The sequence below is a fragment of the Actinia tenebrosa genome, unplaced genomic scaffold (genome assembly GCF_029948245.1).
Source record: "Actinia tenebrosa isolate PJP-AT-01 unplaced genomic scaffold, QUT_ActTen_1.0 PGA_scaffold8__29_contigs__length_14323225, whole genome shotgun sequence".
NCBI lineage: Eukaryota > Metazoa > Cnidaria > Anthozoa > Actiniaria > Actiniidae > Actinia > Actinia tenebrosa.
Genome location: NW_028292585.1, coordinates 12,070,250 through 12,089,197, shown reverse-complemented (window position 1 = coordinate 12,089,197; position 18,948 = coordinate 12,070,250). Strand labels below are relative to the sequence as shown.

Sequence of the window (18,948 nt, the reverse complement as noted above, 5' to 3'; positions counted from 1 at the left end):
CCAAAGACCAATTAGGATCCGTAGCTCTTTTGGATCCTCCTTCTAATTCACCCGGCTCATAGAGATATCGAACCGTGACATTACCTAATTTCTTCTCCTGGGGGAAGACCGCCCTCGAACTTCTGACGAAGGACTTGTGTTCCACGTGTTTCTTTTTTATGGCATCCTTGGGTTTCATTCCCGTAGCCCTGGCCGCCTCGTTGTTCAAAGCCGCGACGACCTGGGGGAGCCTCTGGGTCCATTCCCTGTTGCGTTTGGAGGGATCTTCCAGCTCTTTCCAATACTGGTACCCAAAGAGGCGCTCAGCCAGGGTCTTATTGAATCTTTCGACGATGCTTTGACCCCTGTGGTACTCTGCTTTAGCTCTTCTAATCTTGGTGTCGTGGTCTTTCAGGGTCTTGGTAACCACGCCCATGAACTCTGTCCCCGCATCCACTTGCAGCAGCTTAGGCCATTTCAAGACGCGCTTATAAATCCTACCTAGGGCTTCTGCGACTTCCCCAGAATCCTTGCTGGTTATGGGTTCGGCGTCCTTGTATCTGCTTGCGATATCGACTACGGTCAAAGCGTATCTATAGGTCTTTTTTCTCACCTTATCGTGCGGTAAGAAAAGCAAATCTGCCTGATGAACTTCATTAGGGGCATTTACGGTGAAGCTGGGCCTGGGAATGTACTTGGGCACGGGAAGATAAACCTGCCAGAGGGTTTGTTTTTTCAACCAGTTCTTAGCCGTTTCGTCTGATACCCTGGCCGCGGTCGCGAGTTTCTTGATAGCTGACGCTCCTCTCCAATAGCCTTCCGGCCCATAGTAAATCCTTTTGAGTTTGTCCTCTACGCGACCCATTATATGAATTCCAAAACAAGATTGATCTTACGTCCGTTAAAATCCACCGTCTTTCCGTCCACTTTAATGGTGATGTTTATGCTTTCTACCAAATTAGACAAGTCATAGCTCAAAGAAATGGGGGTGTATTCTACCAGGTCAAATGGATTACCTTTGGGTAGAAACTTGGACATAAGAGAAGACTTTTCTCCATTGTTGTAACTATGGACCAAGTCGCAATAGACTTCGTAAGAGGATGCGACTTTCCATTTTACATCATATGTACTGCCGTTATTTATCGTGGTACTAGTAAGACCCAGGAGTTCTACCAATGAACTGCCTTTTAAATTAACGCTTCCATTATTTTTTTTGAATTTCATTTCATGGGGTAATCCTGTGGTAAGAGTATATCCATGCTTTGCTAGCTCCTTAGCCAGTGTTATAGGTGTGTATTGGGAATCTGGTATTTTTGGTTTGGCGGCATTATCAACGACAAAGCCGCCAATCAAATTATACCAAGAATTGTACAAAGAGCAACTAACCAACCGAACCCTTTCCGCGCGGATGGGAGGATTCAGATAAGTGGTAAAGTTATTCTTGTCGCTTTCCAAAAAGACGATCATTATAATAGATACGCCAAGGCCACGCCTCCTGCCAGCCCTGCGACTCCTACGAAGACCAACTCACTATTTTTTTGTTTCTTAGAAGGCTGGTAGTAATTCTTAAAGTCAGGCTTCTTTAACACCACTGTGGGGTGCGCCTGCGAATAAAGTTTGAAGGCGTAGTCTGTGTTTTCGAAGTTCTTATCCGCCTGCATTTTGTCTTGGTAATTCTTATCCAACCAATCCCTGTAAGCTTGTCTTTTTTTATTCCAAGCCGCCACGTCTCGCTGATATTTCTCCAGCGCTAAGTCGTGCCTTTTTCTTTCGGCGTTAGATTCTGCGTTTTTATCACCGCTAACTAATTTATCCAGATATCTACCACCATAATTAGCTCCTGTAAATGCTAAAGCTGCAATAACTCCACCTGCGACTAAGCTAACCATTATATGTTAGGCAGGTACTTTTCCTTTCGTAGGTAATCCTTTAGCATGATAGCCCCGCCAACGGCAGCGGTCATTTTAGCGAAATTAGCGAAGCTCTTGCTTGGGTCTTCAGTAAAGTCTTCTTTGAGCACTTTCTTACCAACCCAACCAATACCCGCAACGATGGAAGTAATGATAGCTGCTTCTTCAACAGTTTTCAACAACGCGGTCGACATTATATTACAAAGCGAGAAGGTCATTCCATTTCAGGGATTTTGTTTTTTCTGACCTCCACAGGTGCGTGATATGTTGGGGCCTCCCACTTTACTTCTGGCTTCATATTCCGCCATTGTAAGTAAAAGCTGCCTGCTGCTATAGCAATTCCTAACGCGCCGATGACATAGCCGGGATTCCAAAAGGATTCGCTTTCGTCCTCCACCTTTTCTTCTTTTTTGGCTTTATTCTTTCTGTTCATCTCCGCGAGCTTCTTTCCCGCGGCAACTCTGCCTGCAGATTTAGGCTTGGTAATCTTCTGCTCCTGAGGTTGTTCTTCGGTGCCACTCATCTTATATCTAAGGACTTGAAGGACTTGATAATAACTTGACGGCGACTTGACAATGACTTAAGGATGACTTGATTAAGTACTTAAGGACGACTTGACAATGACTTGACTAAGTACTTGAGAATGACTTAAGACGACTTGACTAAGTACTTGACAATGACTTGACTAAGTACTTAAGACGACTTGACAATGACTTGACTAAGTACTTAAGGATGACTTGACTAAGTACTTAAGACGACTTGACTAAGTACTTGACTAAGTACTTAAGACGACTTAAGGACGACTTGACTAAGTACTTGAGAATGACTTGATAATGACTTGACTAAGTACTTGAGGTGACTTGATTATCAGCAAGTGCCGCCTGGAAGACCTTTTCGACTTCTCTGTCCTTCTTGAAGTCCTTCCAAGATGTTCCAAAGGAACCTAGTACCTCCTTCAAGTCAACGTGCTGAGCTACGTGCAAAGCTGCAGAGGCTACTGCCATTAACTTGCCGCACTTCAAAGACAACCACCCGCAGGTTATCTTAAGTTCTTGGGCGATGACATAGTCATCTCTTATGTCCTTACGCAGTTGCTCCACATCGTCTATGGGCAGCGCAAGTCCAAGTAATTTAGTTGCAAGTCGGATAGCGGAGTCTGCGACGGCGTCCGTGGTCTTACTTGCAAGGGCGGCCTCGTACCTCTTATGGAACTTTTTGACTTCATCTTCTGACAACTTGTTAACTTGCTCATGGGTAAGTTCCTTGCCTATCATTTCTTTACACTTCCCCGAAGACACAAGGATGTTGAGTTGTTCCTTGAGGTTACTTTCGTTTAACTGTGTGGGGACTTCATCTAAGAGCTGCTCAATCTCCATATATGTTAACGTTATAAGGAAACCTTAAAGTGAATATCATCTTAGAATGTTGATGCGTCTTTAAATGCCGCATGTATTCATGCAACTGTTCCTTGGATATCTCACCGCCGTAGTCGCTTAAAATGGTTTCCAGGTCAGACTTACTTGGAGTATAAAATACTACGAGAGATCCTATGTTTTCCCTAAAGGGCTTAGAGACACTGGTAAGCTGCTGGGAAAGCAACCAAACGCTAATGTTGTCATGTCTGCCGCTAAAGGCGAGCTTCACTAATTCGGAGGCGCGTCTTTTTACGTCGTCCCCGCAGGCGATGTCATCCAGTATGAGTAAAGTCTGCGTATCTTTAGGGAATTGCTTGTGCCAGAACTTCAAATGGCTGGATAACTCGTTAGGATCTAAGATATCTACGAAGAAGTCGTCATCTTTCACTCCTATGCCTTCCCAGGTGCGGTTATTCACGTAGGTGGGACAAAGCAGCACTATGTAGTCAAAGCGGTATCTAAAGGGTCCTAATAACTGCTCCACGATGAACTGGGTCTTTCCGCAGCCGGTGGGTCCTACTATCAGAGCATTGCAGGGAATATGATTCGGATCCATTATATATACAATGGACCCAGTGGAAGTAGTAAGAAGGATTGCCGCTGACGCAAAAGATAAAAGAGACACCATAGAAATGCAAAGGGAAGAGATAGACCGGTTAAAAGAGCGTGTACAGGAATTGTACGATGAAATGTGTGGTCTGAAGCGTGCAGAACGGCTTGGCGCGCTTTTGACAATGGCGGGTTGGGCTAAGGAGTCCATTAAGGACTTCATTCGATATCCCCCATAGATATATGGACTGCATTACGTGCGAACTACCTGCTGACTGCATAATCCCTCCCAAAACACCGATACCCAAACCGTGTAAAAAATACACCTGCCGCCACTGTAATAAGGTATTCTCTGAAGAAGACTTCGTTGGACATTGGTGTCCCGCGGATACTAAAGCACAAAGGACTTTAGACGACGCTCGAGAAGAGTAAGAGGTCGCAAAGAAGATCTTACTAAGCCCCGGCAAGGGGAATTAGCATAGGTCTTTCTTTTTTATTGTTAAATTGTTAAATGCTGCAAAGAGGTCTCAAGTAAGGACCTATTTTTTATTGTTATTTTGTTAAATGCTGCAAAGAGGTCTCAAGTAAGGACCTATTTCTTATTGTTATTTTGTTAAATGCTGCAAAGAGGTCTCAAGTAAGGACCTATTTTTTATTGTTATTTTGTTAAATCATCGTAATCGAAGAATGGTTAACATGATTATCTTTTTGCTGGTTTCAACGATGAGAAAGAATGATGCCTCATCTTTTAATGGGGGCTTAACAAAATAACAAGAAATAATAGACCCTATCCTAAAACCCTCTTACAGGGTTTAACAATTTAACAATAAAAAATAAGGTATATATAATGAAGTGCATGCAATGCGATAGAGCTTTTAGTAGCAAGCAGCGACTGCAATACCATCTTTCCAAGAAAGTCTGTCAGAAGACCATCAGCACTGTTTGCGGCGACTGCGGTAAGGAACTCTCCACAGTACAGGCCCTACGATATCACCGTGAGCATAGAGTCTGTCTTAAGGATCATTGTCGTCGATGCGATGAACCCCTCTTTGAAGAAAACTGGCATAAATACCGCTGCCGACGTTACCACCTTGAAGAAGTAGTCTGCGAGAACCACGGAGACTTAGCAGAGCGATGTTGCCCCCTTGAAACCAGCCGGGAACTTACGCGGCGTAAGAAGGAAATAGACCAAGTCTTCGTATGCTTCGACGACTACGAAGGGGTAAGGTGGGAGAATAGGGAACACTGGGATGGTATCTGTGACAAATGCGGTTGTCAACGCAGCGGACAACATATTTGGTATTGCCTGTACGACGGCCCCAAGCCCTTAGACCACTACCTTGCGATACGAAAAGAATGGTCTAATATAGGATGTTACCTTACGTCGCAGCATTCGCAGGAGGAGCCTTGATTACGATATCGATCGATTTCATGTCGGAAAAAATAAGGTCCGACGTAGCAGACCAATACCTCGAAGCCCACAAGGACGATTAATCGCACAATGGATTAGCCGCCACCGTTCTTTCAACGTCGAACTTCCATCGACCGTTGGCTTTACCATAGCTACGTATGTGAGTGTACTCTTCACCTTGCAGTACGTACCGTACGCAGTCAGGAGCCCATAGACTGTACTCTTGACCACCGTCTTCCAGGACTAACCTTAAGCGGTTGATGTCCTCGAAGACAACGTAATTTTTTATTTTGTATGCGATACCTGGTATCAATTCACGCCAGTGAGTTTGTTCGACAATCATTATATCTATGAAATATTTTTTGGTGCGTTCGTAAGGTCTCATACGACTTGAAAGCCTTAACACACCAAGGGCAAGGTATGCGAATGCCGTCGACGTAACGGTCGATTTCCCTACAGATCAGATCGTAATCGTTGCTTACCATCGTTAAGTATCCATTCATTTCATATTGCGCCAATACCGCTTTTTGTTTGTCGGACAATACGCCGTTACCCTTTGGCGTCTTCAGTTCCAGACATAACCCATTGTATTTTTTATGGGAGTTAAGAATTAGGATGTCGGGTTGACCTGCCTGGTAGCCCTTTTGCCAGCACGTTATCCTTTTACTGGTGGTATCTTGCAATTCCCCGAGTCCAGGCGCTAATATCAGCGTAGGGTGAAACCGACGCATGTAATCTACGACTTTCTTGTGCAGGTCGAACTCGTTCTCGATCTTGAAGACTAACTTGTTTGGACCATCCAGAGAGTACTTTCCTGTCTTCCTTAACGTTGGTAGGACATCCTCGAAGACCCAATCTTGGAACGCCTCTGCTGTCGGTAGCTTGGAGCTAAATATTAACTGATACAAACCAGCCTCCGTCACGTACAGGGATTGTGGGTGTGAACCAGAAGGGAGGCGATTCACCTCCAACTCGCTAAGCCTCTTCTTATGCTTATCTCGCACGTGAACTTTAATAGCATCTTTGGTGTCTGCGTAACCTAATGCCTTTGCTACCTCCTTTGCTTTAAAGTACAGCTTATCGCCTTGCACTATGCATTGCAGTTTAGTTTCGTTGTTTTCGAATACGCGGAGCATATTATACGTAAGGAATATTTTTTATCCTTTCGCTTGGCTCAAGGAACGCGAGCCTAGTAGGCAACGCTTTTTAGCTGATTCATTTCTACACTCAGTTGCGCGTCTGAGACTACGAAGATATATGCGTTGATCTTAGTAGTGTCGCTGGCGTCTTTGGTGCGCTTGATCTCCAACGTAATGCCGTCCTGGGTATTTACCAGCCGCAATCCCTGTCCATGTAGGTCTTCGTCGTTCGTCGTGCGCATGTCGATCCACAGCGCATACTTATCCTTAAAGAATTCCTTTGGACCAATTTGGTCGCCAAACTTACGTGCGACTTCCCGGTACATATCCGCGGGCTTTATCCCTTGTGAGTAAACCTTATTAGGCACTCCGTTGATGCTAACACCTACGTTGGTAATGTTAGGATTAAAGAATGCCTCAGAGTCACGCAATCCTGCCGTGTATGTCTTTGCGAACAGCAACATTATCCCTGTAAGGCTACGCCTGGGAAGGTTAATGCTTTGGTTGATGACCTCTTCGACATTATTTGTAAAGCTGAACGTCTTATACATCACGACGTGATCGTAAAGGAAAGCCTTCCCGGCGCTGTATTCCATACCGGCGCTACGTGCTAAGTCTTCGCTGTATACCGTTTCATACTGCAGCTCTAAGTTAGTAACGGAGTATGGGTGGACGGCTGAGGAACTTACGTCCTTTCCCTGTAGGATGTTCGTAGTGTCTGCTAGGGTTACTTCGAACTGCAGCTCGCTTAGCTGCCTTGGGTAGTATGCACCGTGGTTCGCGATAACTTCGAAATCTAATGGAACGACATATTTAGTACCATAAGCCGTCTTTATTTCGTCTTCTCCCGAGGCGCTGTCGGTTGCGCTTCTTACCTTGCGTATGGCTTCACTGGCGATTCCCTGCTCTATCCTTTGCGCGCGGTCAAATGCAGTCAACCATAAGTCCTTGTACGTGGTATACAAATCATACCTATTTAAGTCCAAGAGGGATTCCCCTGCGAACTTCACCCGCATCTTTGAGACAATGTTGCGGCCAAGGTCGTTGACAACGTAACGCGCGTCCGCAGTGCTTGGTTGTATTGCTAGGTCAAACCTTAGCGCCAGGGTGCCAGGAACTAAGACTAGGTTATCCGTTAGGCGGGGTACGCCTACGTACAGGGTTTCCCCTGGCTTAGCGCTGCTGGGGGTGAATGTGACACGGTGAAAGGTGCGTTCTGCTTTCAGTCCGCCAACCTGCTTAGGTAATACGTTGGGGTTTAACTTTGAGCTTATCATATATTATGGAAGTAGAAGGAACGGATTTTGACCCCACCACCGAAGAAGGTCAAGTAGACATTAACGACGAAGAATACGACGCATGGACTAAAGGCGCGGAAACCGACCCCCTAATCTACGATATGGCTCTAGAAAACAAGTATGGTAATAGATGGAAAAGCTTCAAGGCCGCCTTGAATCGCATGTGGCAATCAAAAAACCACGGCAGCCCCGTCCCTGAGTACTTGGAGCTTCAAAACATAGAGCAGCCTGAGGCAGCCGCGCGGGAAACTGTAGAGTGGGCAACGCAAGAGTTAAGGATGCGTCACCCCCACATTGACACTGACGCGATAAGACTCACAGAAAAAGGAAACAAAGTCCTCATAAGCGTCAGAGACCTGAGACAACCCGACAAAGACCGCTGGACGAAACCACAGCTCCTTTTTGACGAAAATGGCTCGATCAAGGTCAACGTGGCAAGATTAAGGGGCTTTCAAGAGGCCGCCCGAAGCATGTTAGAAGGTATGGAAGCATTGAATGAAAGGATTGCGCTAGAAAAACGCGCTATCGAACTGCAAAAAACGTTAATGGAAAGGGAAACAGAGTATGAAAAACAAATACAACAGCTAACCGATGCTCAAAAGAAAGAAATCAAGGGTAAAGACGAGGTCATGCTACAATTCAAGCGGGAAGCTGAAACGGCTTTAGACGAAAGAGACCAAGCCAGACAAGCCTTCAATCTTGCTATGAAAGACCTGGATATCAATAACGAGGAAGCTAAGGACTTACGGACCGCCATAACTAGGTCTTTAGAGGAACGGCGGCAGTTGGTTGCCGAAATTAACACTAAGGAAGAACAAATCCGACAAAGAGATCAGGCCGTCGAAGACCTGGAGGGGCAAATAGAGCGACAGCAGGAAATAATCGACGACCAAACCCGTCCCGAAGAGGAACGGGAAGCAGCTCAAAAGGAAGTGGAGGCCCTCGAGGTACGCCTTGCGGAATTACAGGCGCAAAAGGAAAACCTGGAAAGAGAATTGGGGCTTACCACCAAGGAAAAGGTAAAAAGAGCCCTTTTGAAGTATGGCGTTCCGCTGGCATTTGCGGTCGCTATTAGCACCGTAGTAGGGGTCATCCTGTCCGCGCTTAAGGCCACAGGCGCGGGCGTAAAGAAATTAGGCAGTGGGCTGACGGACTTGGGAAAAAAGATGGCAGCCGGTCTTCCTGGGCTGCTGGGTTCGGTTGTTTCCTTGGCACTTAGGGCCGGCGGAGAACTGCTAAAGTTTGTGGGGAATAACATTTGGATCTTGGTAGTAGCTATTGGGGTGGTTCTCCTGAAGAAGATGAAGGGTTAATCTTATCCTTGTACGTTACTGGTGGCTTATCGTCGTCGGGTGCCCGAGGCGTCCTCGACTGAGGATAAGTAAAGATAGTATTCGCACCGCCTTGATAATGCGGAACTAGTGGTATGGCTGTTATAGTAGAAATGGTTTTATGATTCCAAGTTTCATTGGGGTTGTTAGGTAAACTATTTATGAAAACCGTGCGGGTGCTAAGCCTACTATCTGGGAAAAGTTGTAGCTTAGCGTACTCGCAATTAACCACCATTTGAAACGTCAACACGTAAAACGCCTCGATACTATATCGATATGGTTGCGCCGAGAAATGAGAAGGCTCTCGATTATTAGCCGATATCCTAAAGGGCGCCAAAGGCTCATTATTCTCATCTATTAATCTAAGTCCTATATTAGATTGATACGCTGTGGAAAAGTTAATACTACAAATGATCAGTGCAAGACCTCCAACTTCAACCCACATTCCAATATCACGCCAGCCGCGATGCTCAAGATCCTTATCTGTTAAGTAATAAACATGGTGGGTTTCCCTCTGATGTGGATTCATATATTTAAAGACTAAGCACTGTCAAAGTGCTAATGGTTAAGTGGTTATAAGCCGCATCTCTTTGATTTTCTATGCTATTCACGCAAACGCTCCCTGAGTCGTCTACTCTTATTTGTAGCTTTACCTTCCCGTGACAGTTAGTGACCATATGAAAAGTCCAAGTCGTAAGATTCTCAGGGCTATTCGGTGGCGGCTCTACGGAGAAATGCACAGGCTCCCTGTTGTTCGTCTTCGCGCGCATAGGCTGCAGTACGCCATTGTCATCCAGGAACCTAAAGCCCACGTTGGCATGGCCGGTCGTGCCAATGCAAATACTACAAAGGATTAACTTCTTTCCCGAGTAGTTCAGATCTACAGACATCCCCGTGACATCAACCCAAGATGCTTGGGTGTATTTTTTCTCGCCTGTGTAAGTCGTATAAACACAATCTACTCCAGCTACGTAGGGGTTGTTCATCGCCATATATAATAACTCAGACCAACACCCGCGGCTGCTAAGCCGGCTTTTAGTAAGTTATGGTCGTATTCCTCGGGTATCGTAGGCATAACATGGGCCTTCTTCGATGGTTTCTTAACTACGGGTAGCTTCGCTTCGTGTGACTTTTTTGGCTTCTCTACGAAGTGAGGAATGTTCCTAAGAGTGTCAGAGTTCACGTCATTCACCCCAAACTTCATATCCTTAGTAGCTCGCTGCAGCTTGTTGTTATAACCCACAACGGAATTGGTGTTAATAACCAAATTACTTGGCATTAACCAACAACCAGGCGACAAAGCGTAATCCAGTCGCACTTTAGACTGCTGCACCGCTAATTGATATCTCTGCACCGACTTGGATATGTTGTTCTCTATTATTGCAGACTCAAATAAAGTTAGGAATTCTTGTTGCGTTTCCTGTGAAGCGCCTTGGGATCCAACAATGGGGTTGCGGGTATTTACCTGCGCTCCCAGGATGCAGTACACGAATGCTTCAATGCTACGGTTAATCCTGGCTAGGTTCCTTAAACCTTTTCCTTTCATTAACACAAATGGATCCCAAGTGCCGGGGTAGTTCGTTTGAATTCTAGTAATTAATGAATTATTACCCTTATTACCACCCATATCACTGAACTCTAACTCATTACTTGGGTATTCCTGATGTCCGTAGTCAGCCGGCTTCTCACCATTGGCACCCCAAACGTAAACTATACCCAGCCCATGCGTCTTACCCTCCTTATAACGAAAGTCTTCTTGCTGTGGTTTGAACTCATTAATTAACCTTTCCAGGGCTGCGGCGTCATATCGGTTATTCATTGGATTAAATGCTCCATCTCCTGGTAGGGGTGCGTTAAGCTCCTTCAACAACCTCCTTACCGTAAAGGCAACGTGAAACTGCATAATTGGAATGTGAAACATGTCCGCGGCAACACCACAACCTTTAGTGGCAGCCCAAATAGCAAAGTCTAACTGCTGCGGCCAATACCGCATATTGGGCCCTGCTAACCATTCCCTGGCCTCTTTACCCGACGTATGCTTCAACATCGTATTCTTATAGATATTTCTTAGTATTACGTTAAATGATTGTTTACCCACTGAAATCTTCAGGTGCGTTACCAGCTTTTCGAAGTTGTTTACACCACCTTCAGCATCGTAAAATGGGTAATCTTCCGTGGTTAACAATAAGTTTCTAGGAAAATTAGGTGCTTTATGCTCGGGGTTTGGTGGCCTTTCTTTATGAACGGGGTGTACAATCGTCAATCGCTGCACCTGATCACCTACTTGCTCCAGCTTTGAATGTTTCAAATCCTCATTGCTGTACATCCTAGAGCCGTTATAGTAAATCCCATCGGGTCTTCTTTCGAACTTACTAGGGTCTGCATGCGGAAACATCTTCCTAAAGGCCCTCCAGTTCCAGTAATCCCGGTTGTCGTGATGTGGCTGCTCCTCAATATCATTCCCAAAAGCGTCGTACATTAGTATATATAATGGATGTTATACCATCAGCGCCTCCACTTTATCCTGAACTTCCTAAGGAACCTAACGAATTAAACGCTGAAAACTTTAGGCTCAACAAAGCAAATTTAATCCTGGCTTACTTGGAAGGGCAGGCAAAACACTACGAAAAAGTCCGAAAAAAGTACGTCAGAGCCCGGAGTACGCTACATAAGATTGCGATAACTTCAGGGTCCATATCTGTTGTGTTAACGGGCTCCGGCGTTGCTACTTCGCTTACTGGACCCGGAATAGTCGTTGGCGTTCCTTTGGCCAGCGTTGGGGCAGCCTGTGGTATTATTTCGGCTGTTGCTACGGGCATTATGAAACAGTTGTCAAGCAAAATATCAAAACACGACACGACAATAGCTCTGTCAAGGGCTAAAGTAAATACTATCACTGACCTTGTCTCAAAGGCTTTGCGTGACAGAAAGATAGACGACGTAGAATTCTCGCTTATCTTAGCCGAAGAGGAAAAGTACGAGAAATTAAAGTCGGACATAAGGAATAAAAAAACAGTCGTAAAAGATCTTTCCGAGGAATCTCGCAAAAAGATCTACCAGGAGGCAAAAGAAGAGCTTCAAAGAAAGCTTGCTCAGTAAACATCTGCTTTGAAAAAAGCGAGACAGGATTTCATTTGCATATTGAACGACAGTCTGGAAATTATGCGTAATATAAATTATTTGGTGAATTATTACGCGTAATATAAATTCAGTGAATTATTACGCGTAATATGAATTATTTGGCGAATTATTACGCGTAATATAAATTATTTGCATGACCTTATTTGGCAAATTATTACGCGTAATATAAATTCATCGTATGAATTACGTGTAATATGTTATTGTCGCCTCGGAATCCATCCTAACAGGGGGTGGTTGGGGTCTATTTCGTAAAATATTTCGTAAATTACGTCAGGGTAATAAGGAATATCCTTATCCAGCCGACAAAACATCCACTCGGCTCTGCTCATATCAGAAACCTCGGGAATAGACTTACCGGTAATTTCAGACAAAAGATAGGGAATAGCTTTGTAATATTTCCCTAGCTTTAATTTTTTCAGCGTTTTCCGTAGACTTTGCGGGGTTGGCTCTTCTAAATGGTTCATAATTCTTTCCATTACTTCGCCGTCTAAATATACCGGCCGATGACCTTGAATGTGACTCATCCAGTCTCTGAAGTATTTTATTCTTTTGTATGGGGTCTTCTTACGGCCTCCATTAGCGTAATACTGCTCTTTGGTAGCATTTGGTACGGCATTACGAATATTCTTACCACATTCGTAACACTGTGCTGACGTGTCGTCTTCTATTTGCATTTTCTTGTCACAACAAATATACTTATTTGGTTTAGTAGGTACAAACTTGGGTTTCAAGCACTTTACACAGAAATCATAAACAAACTCTTTACAATCTTCGCACTCCATATATAGACTAACATATTTAACTATATGAACACGGGATGCGGGTAATCGCGGTACGAATCGAGGAATTCACTTTAGACGGGTAATCCTCCGGTGGTCGTTGCGCTGGAACCCCCATCCCCTATACTACTCAGAATATACACATCTATTGTGTATAAATAGGCATAGTAGACACTAGTAGACACTAGTAGACACTAGACAGTCAATAGACATCTACTGTGTATAGCAAATAATTGAAGCAGGTCAAATTTACTATGATGCACGTTCCGTTTAGTTTTACTAAACGCATCCCACATGGAAAGGAGTTAGTATGCTTTCAAAGCCATTAGCGTCACCATCAAGATTTTTGAGTTTGCTGGTCATAGCAAGGGGTTAATCATCTTTTGCAAGTAAGCTCACGATTGCCGATAGTTGGTGAAGTTTTTCTTTACAAGTCGGTGTAGAAATTCAAGTCCAAGATCTGAGATTCACAGTTCAAGATTCAAGGCTCAAGATTCTCAAGACTCAAGAATCAAGATTTCTGAAGTCAAGAGCTGGAGTTGTATCCTCCCCCCCCTGTTGGATTATTCCCTAGGTTTGTCCTACTTCGACAACCTAGGAATATTTCCTTCAAGGGCACTGATTATTAATATTTTGGTATATTATTTTTTGGTCAAATATGTTCTCTGTACATAGGCCAAATACATTAGAATTAGGGCTTCCACGTCAATTACAGAGGCTTAGACAGCCGGTTACCAGGGATGAAATTATTGCGGCCATTGGAAAAGTTCTTGGAAATGAATTGCGTACTGCCATAAAATGTGTTCAGGTGTCTAATACAGGTTATTCTTGTAGAGTAACGTTTAAGGAGGAATCTCATAGACAAAGGGAACAGTTATTTACGAAAGGAATCTATATTAGGGGCTGTTTTTGCTTTTTCAATGGGGTTGAATCACCTCAACAAGTTGTGACGGTTTCAAACCTCCCTTGTGAGGTGGAGGATGACGACATCAAGGAATACTTTGAAAAATATGGGAGCGTAAATCAAGTGGTGAGAAATTTAGACAAGTTTGGCTTCGAAACTGGAGATGGACGGCTTTTTGTGACATTAAATGAGCATATTCCTACGAGTGTTCTTTTGGATCCGTTTATTGCTCACATTAGATACCGTAGTCAACCATTATGTTGCTTCTCATGCAACTGGTGGGGACATTCAAATACAAGATGTCCCCTAAAAGGTGTCTGCAACCGCTGTGGTGCGCAAGGTCACCATTCTTATGCTTGCTCGAAGGATCTTATTGAACCCCCTCGTTTCGCTATAGATCGTCCAGAAGGACAGGACTTTCCGCAACATCCTGCTCTTTCTCTCCCAGAGGAGTCTCAAGAGTTGACGGAAAATATATCTCAGTCAGGTGTGATCACTGAAGTTGTACAGGAACCTACAGATTTGCGTTCTTCTTTGCAAAAGGATTCCTCCTCAGAAGTTATTTCTTCGCAACCGCTTTTTCCTAATCCTTCTTCTCAGGATTCTCTTCAAAATGTTGAAGTACTATCTCTGTCGTGTGATTCTAACTCTTCAATTTCCTTGGGAACATCTTTGTCCTCTCCTTCATTTAGTCATATGGTCAAACAAAACACGACGAAGGAAAAACCTGCTGAAGGGATGGACATTTGCTTTACTAATTTACGTAACCTCAAAAGATCTGTGGATCCAAAGGAGGTTATTACTCAACGTTCTAAAAAGAAACCCTAATTTTTCTTGCGTATTTATATAGTTATCTATATTTCTAATCATATATTGAAGGATTTGTATTGAAGTATGAATTGTTTACGTAATATATGTGTTATATGAATAATGTTACAAATAATGTTATGATTATTGAAAATGTTGAAATTGATGGTTTATTAATAAGCAGTTATTCAGAATATTGAAACTATCATAAATACTTGTTGATTTTTGTTTAAAATGAGGGCTCTCACTATAAACATAAATGGTCTGCGAGAGTATGTGAAAAGAACAACATTTATTTTTTGGCTGTCTTCCTTATCTCGCCCGCCTGATATTGTGAGCATCCAAGAAACTCACTGTATTTCACAACAAGAACTCAATAATTGGTTTGATAATTCTCCTTATCTAGCTTTTGGAGATTTCAACACAAAGCATTCTGGTGGTACTGCAATTTTGTTAAAGCGTGCCTCTCCTTTTTCTGTACTTAAACAGTACTCGGGTATCAATGGCCGCTTCACTTATTTAGATGTCCAATATGACTCTTGCAAAGTTTCTATCGTCTCCCTGTATGCTCCCAATCACAATCCTGAAAGAGATGGTTTTTTGACACAAGTAAATGATAGGCTTGATCCTACGTCTGACATTCTCCTCTTAGGGGATTTCAATACGGTTTTTACACCTATTCTGGATCGTCGATCCTTTAATTCTGTACTACCTGCTAGTTATGGCAGTGTTACTGTCCTTCCCATCTTATTCCATGAAAATCGCTTGATTGACATTTGGAGGCACTGTCATCCTAGAACCCAAGAATTTACTTATATCAGTACTAATGGCATGGCTGCGTCCCGCATTGATATGATCGGACTTCCATTGCGTTTTGTTCCTCATGTTTCTGAGTGTAGTATTTTACCTTGTCCGCATTCTGATCACTCTGCTGTTTTCCTTGATTTCATATTGCCTGAAGTTCCACCCAGAGGCCCTTATTTTTGGAAACTCAATGTTAGTATTTTGGATAACGATGCATACGTGGAGCTCGTAAGGGACTTATGGAAGTCCTGGCAACCTCAGAAAGAGTCATGTACGTCATTGCTTGTTTGGTGGGATATAGGTAAAAGAAAGATCCAACAAGCCACCACTAGGTTTTGTTCCAAGTTATCTTTCAAACGACGGGCATCCAGGCATTCCTTGGAAGCTCAAGCAAGATCATTAAAAGTTCTGGTAGATGGGGGAGATATCTCTGTTCTAAATCAATACCATAGTGTACTCAATGAATTAGAATTGTTTGATCGAGAGGCAGCCAAGGCGGCAGAAATAAGAGCTCGTACCAAATGGACTGAAGAGGGAGAGAGATCCACTTCCTTTTTCTTCCGTATGGGAAAGAAGAATAGGGCCAACAAAATGATTGATCTTATTCTAGATAGCAATAATCAATACGTTTCTGATCCTGAGAATTTGAGGCAGGCTTGGTTCTCTTTTTACAAGGGTTTATTTACTTCACAAGAAACTGATGAAACCATTGCAGATGATTTTATTTCTAACTTGGAACGTAGAATTCCTTTAGAAGTGAAAGATGTGTGTGAGGGTCCTTTGACCATGAAGGAATGTCTTGAGGCTCTTGAGGGGATGCCGTCAGGTAAAACGCCTGGTTTTGATGGTCTTCCCAAAGAATTTTATCTAAAGTTTTGGGATCTCATTGGAAAGGACCTGGTAGCTGTACTTAATTATGCCTTTAGGTGTGGTGTACTATCAGTTTCTCAGAGGAGAGGGATTATAACGCTCTCATATAAAAAGGGAGATAGATTTTTGATGAAAAACTGGCGTCCCATCTCCCTATTATGTACAGACTACAAGATAGCTTCAAGATCAATCGCGGGCCGTCTACGAAAAGTGATCGCTTATGTTGTATCTCCTGACCAGACCTGTTCGGTACCTGGCAGATTTATTGGTGAAAACATCAGGCTTCTTCAAGATGCTGTTACATATAGCAAAATAACTAATTCACCTCTGGCCTTATTGTCTTTGGATCAGGAAAAAGCTTTTGACAGGGTGGAATGGTCCTACATGCTCAGAGTCCTTGAAGGCATGGGGTTTGGACCTTCCATTTGCTCGTGGGTACGCTTGTTCTATACTGGACCTCAGTCTTCGGTATTGGTAAATGGCTTCTTTACACCTTTTATAAATTTATCGAGGGGTGTAAGACAAGGTTGTCCACTGTCAGCGCCCCTTTACGTACTGATTGTCGAATCTTTAGCGTGTCGTATCCGTGCGTCAATCTATTTAAGAGGTTTGGTTCTTCCGCACCCTGATTATGAACCAGCACTTATTTCCCAATACGCTGATGACACGACCCTGTTATGTACAGATGACGATGAAATATCCACTGTCTTCTCCATCTATGAGGAATATGAAAAGGCATCTGGGGCTAAGATTAATAAAGAGAAATCTAAAGGGCTTTGGGCAGGCTCTTGGAGAGGTCGTAGTGATCCTCCCATTGACTTGCAGTGGTCTTCAGACAGTATTCCTTGTCTTGGCACATGTTTAGGAAATGATGATGTCTCTCATCCAAATTGGGATGGTCGCTTAAACAAACTTTCTAGTGTACTAGATTCTTGGAAACATCGTAATCTTTCCTATTCTGGTAAGGCTCTTGTCCTGAATGCACTTGGCATGGCAGGTCTATTGTTTTGTGCCTCAGTACTAGCCATGCCAAACTGGGTCTTGGCGCAAGCTTCCAAGTGTACTTTGGATTTTTTTTGGTCGGGGAAAAAGCATTTGGTGTCACAAAACGTTCTTTTCCAATCCACCACTCAAGGTGGGTTTGGTTTAATTGATATACAATCAAAGGTGCGCGCACTTCATTGTCAGTGGATAAAGCGGTGGGCCCTGTCCCCATCGAAATGGTGTGCTTTCTTCTCCTTTTTTGTGGAGAAAGTATTTGGTGATGATTTACGTTCTGTTCTTTCATATCCTGCATATTATCCTTCTCATTTACTACCGGATTTTTATGCCTCACTTTTAGATGCTTGGGCATATGTCGGTGGCCATTTCTCAGTTCAATTGAAAACTTTTGCTATTCTGCGGTCCTCTGATGGTAGTGCATTGTCTATCTCATCTCTTACTACAAAATCTGTTTATTCAAATATCATTGAAAGGAATGTTATGCTTCCTAATTGCGTTCTGAAATTTCGCCCAATCTTTGGCGAGCTCTATTGGACAGACACATGGTCACAAGTGAACATTATGCCTTTGGATCGTCAAGTTCGTAATCTATCGTGGAAGATTTGCCATGGAGTGCTCTATACCTGTGATCGACTTGTCAAGTTTGGTATGAACATTGCTGATCCTTCATGCTTTTGTGGACATCCTTTGGAAACTCCAGTTCATTTATTCTTTGAATGTAACCTCATGCAAGAACTGTTACTATGGGCTCAGACCTTATTTCTGCGTGTTACTCCCTTGTCGCCATCCCTTCAATCTCGTCATATGCTATTTGGATATGACATTCTCATACTCATGAATAATTAATGAGGAGAAAACAAAGCAAATCACTACTGTGACGGTGGTTTGGAAATGTGTTCTTAATTTGCATTAAATTTTGTAAACGTTTTCTTTGATTTTCTCCAAGAAACATTCATGAGTTTGAGAAGTAATTTCAAACACTTGAGAGAGTTCTTCCTCCAATTTCCAAACACCTCAAAGTCAGTTAAAAAAACTCGGCTGCGCCTCGTTTTTTCAACTCACTTTTCGGTGTTTGGAAATCGGAGGAAGGACTCTCTCGCGTGTTTGAAATATTACATCATGAACGGCAGATTATTCCTCCTGTTTTTTCCTATTTTCTTAATCTGTTGAAGTACTTTGTGTGGTTGGCTAGGAATGAGTATTGCTTTGAAGGTACTCTCCCTGTTGCCTCTGTGGTTAAAGCAAAGGTTGTGAAACGACTTAATATCCATCTGCTCTGTTACTCTAAACGTTCGGTTAGTCGAAAATCAAGGCGTTTTTTCAACAGATCCTGGAATGTTTTGGGAAAGTTTTCTCCGGATATTACTGTTATAACCTGGTCAGCCTAAAAGTAGTTTTCTTTGTCTTCTTTTCACTTGTACTTGTGTAACGTTTATGCAAGGGAAAACGTTGTGTTCGCTTGAATAACCTATGAAGTGTTTTGATGAGTATAATCCTAGGTAGACCAGGATGATACTCTATATGTAAATGATGTTTTGATTATCTTTTTGTATTAGTGTTTATTGTGGTAATCTGTAGTGTGTAGGTCTACATGGGGGGCGGGGCTCAT

At 43.2% G+C, this 18,948-nt stretch overlaps 2 protein-coding genes across 2 annotated transcripts in view; one reads left to right on the top strand and one right to left on the bottom strand.

Moving 5' to 3' along the window:
* The window catches only part of LOC116290916 (uncharacterized), a 29,108-nt gene that overhangs the window by 9,905 nt on the left and 255 nt on the right, over window positions 1–18,948 (bottom strand). The gene's annotated exons all lie outside the window — the stretch shown is intronic.
* On the top strand, window positions 16,907–18,891 carry LOC148905191 (uncharacterized). Its single transcript, XM_089023954.1, has 2 exons — window positions 16,907–18,179; window positions 18,470–18,891. Exons 1-2 carry the CDS (start codon window positions 17,328–17,330, stop codon window positions 18,725–18,727), a joined length of 1,110 nt encoding a protein of 369 aa, XP_088880080.1. The 5' UTR covers window positions 16,907–17,327; the 3' UTR covers window positions 18,728–18,891.

Coding starts and splice junctions, on each gene's coding strand:
- LOC148905191 (XM_089023954.1), top strand. CDS start 17,328: ATGGCAGGTCTATTGTTTTGTGCCTCAGTACTAGCCATGCCAAACTGG. Junction 18,180..18,469: donor ACATTCTCATACTCATGAAT/AATTAATGAGGA, acceptor CATGAACGGCAG/ATTATTCCTCCTGTTTTTTC.